This window comes from Anomaloglossus baeobatrachus, chromosome 7 (assembly GCF_048569485.1).
Source record: "Anomaloglossus baeobatrachus isolate aAnoBae1 chromosome 7, aAnoBae1.hap1, whole genome shotgun sequence".
NCBI lineage: Eukaryota > Metazoa > Chordata > Amphibia > Anura > Aromobatidae > Anomaloglossus > Anomaloglossus baeobatrachus.
Window position 1 is genome coordinate 211877346 of NC_134359.1, and position 12261 is coordinate 211889606.

General features: G+C 39.3%; 1 protein-coding gene across 11 annotated transcripts in view; it reads left to right on the forward strand.

The window, feature by feature from the left end:
- RBFOX1 (RNA binding fox-1 homolog 1) overlaps positions 1–12261 on the forward strand; it is a 974619-nt gene that overhangs the window by 692531 nt on the left and 269827 nt on the right. For all 11 annotated transcript variants that reach the window (XM_075317889.1, XM_075317888.1, XM_075317885.1 and 8 more), the window contains exon 4: positions 1582–1635. In XM_075317889.1, coding sequence (XP_075174004.1) covers positions 1582–1635 — 54 coding nt within the window. The remainder of the gene's footprint in view (positions 1–1581; positions 1636–12261) is intronic.

The window sequence follows — 12261 nt, forward strand, 5'->3', positions numbered from 1 at the left end:
ATTATCTGTATAGTGGCCAATCAGTAGTGTTGAATTCAGTAGAGATGGATGGGCATTATCTGTAAAGTCTGATAATGGGAACAGCTGATTGTGGGGTGCTGAATGTCCCACCCCCATCAATCTGATATTGATGACCTATAGTAGAATAGGTCATAGGTCATCAATATAAATGTAGTTGTCAACTCCTTTATCAAAAGTCTTACAACAAATTGTAGTTAAGGTTAGTCAATATTTTTGGGGCTGGACAACGATCCCAAATGTATGTAAAGGAACCTCCTCTTCCAAGCAGAGGATATTAGATTAAGAAAAAAATCAGGCACACGTAATTATATTATCAACGCTTTGATTTCCTTTAGAGGTAAGTTCCTGTTATAGGTACAGTATATAGCTGTAGCACTCTGCCCTCCTTATTGAAAACACATGCACGCTTAGCCAAGTATATGTGAAATGGTCAAGTAGTAAATGTGTAAGACCTTAGTGTTTTTATTTTACTAAAATTAATTTTGCTTTAAGAATGTATTTACTGTTAAAGAGGACTGGTCAGCAGGACATTCGACACCTAACTAAAGGCATAGGTGTAGAGCCTCTTTAATGCTTTTTACATTTATGTCTTGCTTGTACTATTTTGTTGGGGCATTTTTGAGAAATCAATTCTTGAAGTTTTACTTGCAAGGGCAGGGTTCTTCACTTCCAGCTGTTTTGTGCTCTTTCCCTTCTCCTTGATTACCACTGGCCTCCGGTCTTTGATTGACAAACTTTTGTTGAATTCCCTCAATGACCAGTCTCCCCTATTCCAAGAATCTGACCAGGTGGTGTCATTTCCCATGTTTGTGTCATGAGAAGAGGCATCTCAGTAACCTTCTTGGGCTGATGTTTAATCTTGCATTGGCAATAGGAGCTTATTGTACATGTGCCACCCCCTCTGATGAAACAAACCCGGGCAATAATAGCACCTGCACAGGAGACACAGGTCACTCAGAGAAGACTGGAGATCGGTGGGGATTTATGTGCTAGCAGTGGAAATGCAGTGTCTGATGTGTTGCACTTGTAGTTATATTAACTTGGGTAAATTTTGCTTTACTTCTACTTTTCTATAGTTATTACAAGCAATATCAATCAGTGAAAATCTCTGTAAAGCAACAACGTATGGCTATAAATACAATACAATTAAAAAAATAAATAAAATAACAGTAGCAGTATAAAGTAATCATCATGTTCCAAAGAGTAAAGTGTATCAGCATGGTATAAGGGTGTAAGCTAATAGAAGAAGACATGAGACGTTCCTAAGGTCTATCTGCAGAAGCCAGAGTAGTAAGAGCTCAGTTTAGAATCAGTCCCTTGCTACTAGGGTCTATTTGTTATGAATTAATTGACTAACAAATTGCCTATTAAACCTTCCTGATAATATGACCTCTGTTTGCAACACAGTTTATGAAATGTGGATGTGTAGAGGTTCTACATAGATCGCAATCATCTCCTACATTAATAGAGACATTCCTGTTGTGAAAATTTTTTATCTTGTTTTATGTATTTATCTATTTATGTTAGATTCTAATCATTATTTTTATTTTTTTTCTGCAGCAATTTGGTAAAATCTTAGATGTTGAAATAATTTTTAATGAGCGGGGATCAAAGGTAAGCTCGATCAGTCTATCTTATATGTATTCTATCTATCTATCCATCTATCCTTCTAAGTATCCATTATCTATCTATCCCTCTATATATCCCTCTATCTATTTATCTATCTATCTACCTGTCTATTTCATATCTACATATCAAACTCTTTATTTTTAATAATCCTACATTGAACTATTAGGTGCCATTACAATTTCAATTTCTTAGTTTAGTTAGTTATCCCTTTATGTTGTACGGTACTCCCTTAAAGAAGGAATAAAAATCCCACTACAGTGCCACCCATAGAGTAGGTATTTTACCTCTTTAAGTCTATATTCAGCCCCATAGAAGCTAGAGAAAATAAAAAAAATTCTAAACATTTTTGTGCAGTATATCAGTAAAGCTAAAATCTGTGATGCCAGAGCTTATTTCTTGGTAATGCAAAATGCACCAACACTTTGCAGGCTTATTAGGAAGAGATACTTTTAGGTTCAGCAAACATTGACTTACACAAGTGTACATGGATAATGCAAGTTAAAGGGGTTGTCCACTCTTAGGATAACCCCTTCTCATTCTTTATGTCTCCCATAAAAATCATAAAAGTCTTTACTCACCTCCGATGTCATCACAGTTTCAGCAATGTTGGAACTTGCGTTCCCGGGGTCCACATGACATTGTTATGACATGCAAGACCCACTCTCAATCGGCGCTGCATTCTTCCTCCCCACTATCGTACAGTTTAGTAATTAACAGGAAATGAGTGCTGCAGCTGCAGCCACTTCCTGTTAACTGAAAGAATGCAGGAAAAGGAAGTCAGCAGTGATAGGTCTCAGGGCTCACGTGTCATAACAATGTCATGTGGGTCCTGGGAACGCAGGTCACTAGAGGTGAGTATAGGCTTTGTTAATTTTATGGGAGAACTAGTGGACAACCCCTTTAAAATACTCTGGATCCAATAATTCTCAATATACACAGCAAAAATTCTATCATTTTAATTGCTATGTATTGAAATGCAAATTTCACAGCTTTTTCATCTTCTTCAGACTTGAGGGAAATAGAAGAATTTGAGTATGGGGTTAATAAACTAGTTAAAGTATGCATTGTTTTAAATAATATAATATAACAACCTTATATTGGTATTACAAAATATGTAGATACATAATACATGCACAGATAAATTATGATCTCCATAAAAACATCAAAGTATAAATTTAAATGCATGATTTACGATGAGTGCTAACAACAATACAGAAAAAAATCATAAATAGCTGTTCTGTGGTGTAGTTATTGACAAATATTGTAGTTAACAGTCTAAATTTTTTAAAACTTTAGCGTAAATGAGTACAAAATAATAATATAAAGAAGTATTTTGGCCATGCACAATGTGCAGACACCTGTCAGACAGGCACCTCTAAATCCTCTGGATGTTCATGAGCACCACGACCTTTGGCATGCACAGTGTGACAGCAAGCCTCTAGCAATTGGGCAAAGGTCCGTTGTGCATGAACACAAATTCTCTATTTTTGATCATTAGGATTCAGCTTTGAGTAATGTTGATCCACTTGTTTAATTGCTATATATGGAGTCAGAAAGGATTTTTTCACCATAATGTTGGGCAATTAGCTCCTGCATCAATGAGTTTTTGCCTTCCTCTGGATCAGCATGTTAGGTTATAGGCTTACATTGATGGATTTATCTCTACCTTCAACCTTAAAACCTGTAAAAATATACCATTTTTGTGTTGGCTTTTCACTGCCACAAATGTTCTCTAGTTTCATGCCCTTTTTTTAAGGCCGTACCTCTCCATTCCTCATTCCATTCCACCTTGAAATACTGACATACTGACAAACTCGGACAGCAAGACTCAACATGTGTTGATGCGCCCGGGACATGATAGCCGGTTGACAATTATATGTTTTGACAGAAGGGGTTCTGCTAAAGACCTCTGTGCTTGTCATAGCAATGGTCCTTTGAAAACATGCCTGTGGCCGGGCTTCAAGGGAGACTGTGATTTTCCCTATATGTAGCAATGCCATGTCATGGCTATATATAGCACAAACGATAATATGATCACAGCTTCAAGTATTAAGAACAGTGAAAAGTTAAACAAATGTTTAAAAGAATTTGAATTTTTTTTAAAACATAAAATTTTGCCCCATTAAAAAATGAAGATAAAAAAATTAAAAAGTTCACATTTGTGTTATCACTGCATTCAGAAAAGTCTGATCTACCAAAATGTAAAAATAATTAACCTGAATAGTACCTTAAACACTGTAAAAAAAAATTAAAAAAAGCAAAATTACATTTTTTGGGTCATTACAATTCCATAAAAAAATCTGTTACAAGCTATGAAAATGTCACATATATCTCAAAATGGTATTAATAAACACACTGACTCCAATGACCCAATGAAACATATTGTGTGGTCATTTTTACCACAAAATGTACACCATAAAAACAATTCTTAAAACAGTTCTAAAAAAATCATGTCAGAATTGTGTTCTGTCACAATTTTTCAACATAATTACAATTTTTCCCCATTTTCCAGTGCATTATGTGTTAAATATGTTAAACTGACTGCTGTCATTCAAAAATACAACTCGTCTCTCAAAGAATATGCACTTATACACTGTGTTCAGAATTATTAGGCAAATGAGTATTTTGATCAAATGATAATTTTTATACATGTTGTCCTTCTCCAAGCTGTATAGGCTTGAGATCCAACTACCAAATAAGTAAATCAGGTGATGTGCATCTCTGTAATGAGGAGGAGTGTGATGTAATGACATCAACACCCTATATAAGGTGCGCTTAATTATTTGGCAACAGGGGTGCAGCAGTCTTGAAATTGCCAAACTTTGAAGCGTGATCACTGAACAATCAAATGTTTCATGGCAAATAGCCAACAGGGTCGCAAGAAGCGTGTTGGGCAAAAAAGGCACAAAATAACTGCCCATGAATTGAGGAAAAGCAAGCGTGAAGCTACCAAGATGCCATTTGCCACCAGTTTGGCCATATTTCAGAGCTGCAATGCTACTGGAGTATCAAAAAGCACAAGATGTGCCATACTCAGGGACATGGCCAAGGTAAGGAATGCTGAAAAACGACCTCCTTTGAACAAGAAGCATAAGATAAAATGTCAAGACTGGGCCAAGAAATATCTTAAGACTGATTTTTCAAAGGTTTTATTGACTGATGAAATGAGAGTGACTCTTGATGGGCCAGATGTATGGGCCAGAGGCTGGATCAGTAAAGGGCAGAGAGCTCCACTCCGACTCAGACGCCAGCAAGGTGGAGGTGGGGTACTGGTATGGGCTGGTATCATCAAAGATGAAATTGTGGGACCTTTATTTGGTTGAGGATGGAGTAAAGCTCAACTTCCAGACCTACTGACAGTTTCTGGAAGACAACTTCTTCAAGCAGTGGTACAGGAAAAAGTTGGTATCGTTCAAGAAAAACATGATTTTCATGCAGGACAATGCTCCATCACATGCACCCAACTACTCCACAGCGTAGCTGGCCAGTAAAGGTCTAAAAGATGAAAAAATAATGACATGGCCCTCTTGTTCACCTGATCTAAACCCCATAGAGAACCTGTGGTCCCTCATAAAATGTAAGATCTACAGGGAGGGAAAACAGTACACCTCTTGGAACAGTGTCTGGGAGGCTGTGGCTGCTGCTGCATGCAATGTTGATTGTAAACAGATCAAGCAACTGACAGAATCTATGGATGGTAGGCTGTTGAGTGTCATCATAAAGAAAGGTGGCTATATTGGTCACTATTTTTTTGGGTTTTGTTTTTGTATGTCAGATATGTTTATTTCTAAATTTTGGGCAGTTATATTGGTTTACCTGGTGAAAATAAACAAGTGAGATGGGAATATATTTGGTTTTTATTAAGTTGCCTAATAATTCTGCACAGTAATAGTTACCTGCACAAACAGATATCCTCCTAAGATAGCCAAATCTAAATAAAAACCACTCCAACTTCCAAAAATATTAAGCTTTGATATTTACGAGTCTTTTGGGTTGATTGAGAACATAGTTGTTGATCAATAGTAAAAAAAAAATCCTCTAAAATACAACTTGCCTAATAATTCTGCACACAGTGTATATCTATATGGACAAAAAAGATGCCAAGGTTATGGCTCTGGAAAGAAGGGGAGGAAAAAACAAAAATGCAAAAACGAAAATTGGCCAAATCAAGACGGGGTTAAACATCCTTCTCTTTTACTCCATGCAATTATTATGTATTTTCTGAATATTGTTTAGTGTGTAAAATATGCAGTATTAGTAGATAAGAGGTTATGGACTGTGAGCTTAAAATAGAATTACTGCTTTCTTTATAGAGATAATCAAGGGTTTTACATTTTTTTCCCTTATCCCCTAGTGATAATTACATTTCTCATCACAGAAAATGAGTTCATGTTTGTGGAATAAAAAAAAAGTAAAAAAAAAAAAACATTTGCTAGAATAGGTATTTTCCTGTTATTGAAGTGAAAGTTGGTAATATAATCTAATATGCTCTCAAGCAATTACCCTGTGTATTGCTCCAATTTACTCTGGTGCAGGGTTTTTCTATCAAGAAAAAGAATCTCTTTACTCCAAGCCTTTGAATACATAATGTGATTTGTATATATTTTTGTTACTGATAAATGTTATACTCTAGCTATTCTGAGCAAATTATTTTCCCATAGTTGTGTAATAGAGACTCGAGGAATGGAAATATGCAACAGTCTTTGTGGCTAATAAAATTCAGTTACTTTGCACTCTTATTTGCATAGGAGGTGCTACTTTAAGAAGGCCATTTTTAACGGTGATTTTGGGTGGTCGTTTCTATGACAGTCTGCTATACAATTTCTATTTTGCTGAATCAATGCAAAGTGAATTTACAAAAATCTATATTCTCAAAAATACAGATATTTTATATAATTACATATTTACATAAGTAGAAAAAAGACTTAAGGCCGCTTTACACGCAGCGACATCGCTAACGAGATGTCGTTGGGGTCACAGAATTCGTGTCGCAAATCTGGCCTCGTTAGCGACGTCGTTGCGTGTGACACGTACGAGTGACCGCTAACAATGCAAAATACTCACCAAATCGTTGATTGTTGACACATCGTCCATTTCCCAAATATCGTTGCTGGTGCTGGACGCAGGTTGTTCGTCGTTCCTGAGGCAGCACACATCGCTATGTGTGACACCTCAGAAACGACGAACAACACTGTACCTGCGTCCTCCGGCAACGAGGTGGGCGTGACTTTCATGCGGCTGCTCTCCGCCCCTCCGCTTCTATTGGATGCCTGCCATGTGACGTCGCTGTGATGCCGCACGAACCTCCCCCTTAGAAAAGAGGCTGTTTGCCGCCCACAACAACATCGCTAGGAAGGTATGTGTGACGGGTACTAGCGATTTTGTTCGCCACAGGCAGCGATTTGCCCATGACGCACAAACGACAGGGGCGGGTGTGAACACTAGCAACATCGCTAGTGATTTCGTAGCATGTAAAGTCCCCCTTAGATCCATCAAGTTCACCATTATACATTCTTTTCACTAAATTATCTAAGAGCCACAATGCCATTTTTGCTTAGGCTGGGTTCACACATAGCGACAGCGATAACGACGTCGCTGTTACATCACCATTTTCTGTGACGTAACAGCGACCAATAAGTCGCTGTTATGATCGCTGCTTAGCTGTCATAGTTTCATAGTTTCATAGTTTTTAAGGTTGAAGGGAGACTCTAAGTCCATCTAGTTCAACCTGTAGGCTAATATGTTGATCCAGAGGAAGGCAAAAAAACCCCAATGTGTCAAATAAGCTCCAATGGGGAAAAAATTTCCTTCCTGACTCCACATACGGCAATGAGACTAGTTCACTGGATCAACACCCTGTCATAAAATCTAATGTACATAACTGGTAATATTATATTTTTCAAGAAAGGCATCCAGGCTCTGCTTAAATGTTAGTAGTGAATCACTCATTACAACATCATGCGGCAGAGAGTTCCATAGTCTCACTGCTCGTACAGTAAAGAATCCTCGTCTGTGATTATGATTAAACCTTCTTTCCTCAAGACGTAGTGGATGCTCCCATGTTCCAATCGCAGGCCTAGGTGTAAAGAGATCTTTGGAAAGGTCTCTGTACTGTCCCCTCATATGTTTATACATTGTGATTAGATCCCCCCTAAGCCTTTGTTTTTCCAAACTAAATAACCCCAAGTTTAATAACCTGTCTTGGTGTTGCAGCCTACCCATTCCTCTAATAATCTAGGTTGCTCTTCTATCTACCTGTAAGATTATGCTAACACAGTGACGCAGCAGCGATCATAACGTCGCTACATGTGCAGAGAGCAGGGAGCCGCGCACACTGCTTAGCGCTGGCTCCCTGCTCTCCTAGCTACAGTACACATTGGGTTAATTAACCCAATGTGTACTGCAGCTACATGTTCAGAGAGCAGGGGGCCGTGCACACTGCTTAGCGCTGGCTCTCTGCACTCCCAGCTACAGTACACATCAGGTTAATTAACCCGATGTGTACTGCAGCTACATGTGCAGAGAGCAGGGAGCCATGCACACTGCTTAGCGCTAGCTCCCTGCTCTCCTAGCTACAGTACACATCGGGTTAATTAACCCAATGTGTACTGCAGCTACATGTGCAGAGAGCAGGGAGCCGGCACTGGCAGCGTGAGAGCTGCGGAGGCTGGTAACGAAGGTAAATATCGGGTAACCACCTTGGTTACCCGATGTTTACCCTGGTTACAGCTTACCGCAGCTGCCAGATGCCGGCTCCTGCTCTCTGCTCGCTTCATTTCGTTGCTCTCTCGCTGTCACACACAGCGATCTGTGCGTCACAGCGGGAGAGCAACAATAAAAAAAACGAACTAGGGCTGTGTGTAACGAACAACGATCTCACAGCAGGGGCCAGATCGCTGCTCAGTGTCACACACAGCGAGATCGCTAATGAGGTCACTGCTGTGTGTGAAGTACCCCTTAGGAAAGCATCCAGTCCTTTTTTTTAAAAGCTATTATTGTGTCTGCCATTACTACCTCTTGTGGCTGGGTGTTCCACAGTTTGATGGATCTAACAGTAGAGAACCATTTCCTATTGAGCTGCCTCAATCTTCTTTGTTCCACCCATATCAAGTGTCCCCTGGTCCTTTGTTTAGTCTTTGGAAGGAATAAGTTATGCATCAGTCCTTTGTACTGAACACATATATTTATATATATAGATGAGATCTCCACTGAGACATCTTTTTTTATAAGCCAAACAATCCCAATTTCTCTAATCTTGCAACATATGTGAGGCATTCCATATTTTGTGATAATCTAGTTGCCAGCCTTTGAACTGACTCTAACTTCCAAACATCCTGATTAAAGCGTTGAGCCCCAAAATTGATCCCATATTCTAGTTGTGGTCTTAAAAGTGATTTATAGAGAGGTGACAATAAGTTGGAATCAAGGGATTTTCTCTCTCTTTTTATGCACCCTAAAATCTTGTTTGCTTTAGCAGCTGCTGCTTGACATTGAGTGCTGCTGCTCAGCTTACTCGTAACCAGAATACCCATGTCTTACTCCTCTTTCGTAGTCCTGAGTTTACTTCCATTTAACGTATATGCAGCAATAGGATTACTCTGTCATAGGGGCATTACTCACATTTATCAATGTTAAACCTCATTTGCCAATTGTTTGCCTCTTCAGACATGTTATCCAGATGGTTTTGTAATATTTGTCTATTAAAGTCCGTTTTTAATGTCCTACATAATTTAGTGTCATCAGCAAAGATTGACACTCTACTCATAATCCCATCTTATTATAAAGTGATTAAAACGTATTAGCCCCAGCACAGATCCCTGTGGTACCCCTCTGCTGACTGTAGCCCATTTATAGAATGTACAATTTATGATGAATATTTGTGCCCTGTCTTTTAACCAATTCGTTACCCATGTACACATAGTTTCACCTAGTATATGCTTCTGGAGCTCTGGTATAAGGCTGCTGTGTAGTACATGATAAAAGTCTTTTGCAAAGTGGAGATAAATCACATGGCCAATCTCTGGATTTGCACTTACCTCCACAGAGATACCCAAGATATTGGTTACACACAACTAGTGATGGGTGGGCCTGGACTGCAAAAGTCCAGATTAATGAAGGTTCAAAAGTACCCAAGTGCCGGCCTGGGCCCACAGTTTTCAGGGAACTCCTGGTAATAATCTGAGTATGGCAACTCAGGTAATAAAAAAAAGGAAAACAATAATAAAACAGACACGCTGTACTTACTGTAACTGCTTCCGGGGCTGCTCATTAGCTTCATACATTGTTACTGCTTTCCCAGCTCACTGGCAGTCCCTATATCTTTGATTGGTTGCAGTCAGACTATGTGGCAGCGTGTCTGACTGCTTGCAATCACAGACGCTGTGTGTGTGTCTATACTGTGATATAAAAATAAATAATTAAAAGAATTGTCATAGGGTCCCTCCATATTATAATACCAAACACAGATAAAGCATCTGGCTACAGGCTGCTGTCCCCAGCAATGTGCTTATCTTGGCTGTGTATCAAAATAAAAGGAACTGCATGTGGCTTTTTTTTAAAGTATTTAAATAAATGCTTTAAAAAATACAGTGTGCCGTCACCCCCAATTTTGATACCCAGCCATGATAAAGCCGACACCAGGGGGCTGGTATTCTCAGGCTTAGGGGGACCCATGTTTATTGAACCCCCAGTCTAAAAATAGCAACCTGTAGCCGCTCATGATTGTCACATCCATTAGCTGTGTCAATCTCGGAACTTTACTTGTATTATCCCGATTGCTCTGGTGCAGTAGCAATTGGGGTAATAAGGGGTTAATAACAGCTCACAGCTGCCACTAAGCCCTAGATTAGTAATTGGAGTGATATATGAGACCCGCCCATAACTAATCTGTAAGTGAAAAGAAATAAACACAAATAATAAACAAATCCTTTGTTTGAAATAAAATACAAAAAACACTCTTTCACCCTTTTATTAACTCGCAAAACACCCAGGTCTGATGTAATCCAGACAAAGTCCCATAATAATTCCAGCTCTGATACATCTAAAGTGCCAGTGCATGGCCATAAAATATGACTACCCGCTATAAGCTTCCGGCACTGAGTGCGCCATGTGATGAGCAGTGATGTTACTCAAGTTATTTACATTCACAGCTGGAGGTTCCAATGGTCCTCCACCAGGGATCCTGACCTGAGGTGAGGTTACCTTCAATCACAGGTGGAGAACTGTGGGAACCTCTAGCTGTGAACCTCTAGCTGTGTGACCGCAAATAACCTGAGTGATGTCCCTACTTGTTTCACAGCTCATTCTCTGTCTGAAGCTCACAGCTGGTGGTCATGTTCTATAGCCCACGCTGTCACTTCATATGTAGCAGAGTCGGAATAGTTGTGGGACCTCGTATGGATTACAGCAGACCTGGGTGTTTTGGGGAGTTCATAAAGGGGGTAAAGAGGAGTTTTTGTATTTTATATCAAATTCAGGATTTTTTTGGTGTTTATGTTTATTTTTTGTCTCCAGGGCAATCAGGATGAGCCAAGTAAAGTTTCAGGATTGTTGCAAGTAATGGATACAAGCTGCTTTTTTTAGGCTGAGTAACCCCATAAGCCTGAGATTACAAGCTCCAAGCTGTCAGCTTCATCATAGCTCAAAATTGAAGGGGACCGCATTACGTTTTTTTTTAATTATTTATTTAAATTATTTTTTTTAAAAAGCCACATGGCTCCTCTTATTTTGATACATAGCCAAGATAATCACAGGGCTGGGGGCTGCTGCCTGTAACCATATGAGGAGTCAGATAGAAGAATGATCTGGGTCCATAAATTTTCAAAACTGAGATAATAGAACCACCTGGTGAATGGTAATTGTACCCATACGCTACCTTTGAAAAGTTGGAAAAGACTATCATGGTCCAGTTTTATTTTACGGTTGCAAATATGTAGTCAGATTGAATAATGATCAGAGTCCAGGTAGAAGGAACAGAGCATACAGCTTTTATTTTTTGGACCTTGACCGTTCTTCCATCTGACTCTTCATATGCTTTATCTGTGCTAGGAATCATAATATGGGCACTCTACGCCATTTTTTTAAATTTGTTTAATTTTACAGCAGTAGAGATGCACACAGCGCCTCTGATTGGTTGCAGTCAGACACGCTGTCACACAGGATGGGAACGTGTTTGACTGCAACCTATCAGAGACATGGGATCGGTGGGTGGGGGAAGCAGTGAATATGTATGAAGGATAGTGAACGGCCCCAGAAGAAATATGAACAGCCCCGGAAGTAGTGTTACAGCCATACGGAGACTGATAAGTATAACGTGCCTGGTCTAATCCCCCCAGACCTTTCTACCACCATTAAAAAGTGCATGATTAGGGTCCCCACACACTTTTATAGGGATAGACATCCGGACAGATATCCGGGATTAATTCGGGGCCCGAACCAGATTTTTGCTTTAAACCTGATTGGATCCGCCGATCCCGGGTATCTGTGGGTCTGCCCATCACTAGCATCTTTAAAACTTTAATGAGAACAAAAAGGATGAAGAATTCCTAGTTTATGAATCAGGTCAGCATAAGGTTTTTCTTTTTATTCTTATTGTATTACATAATACATCTT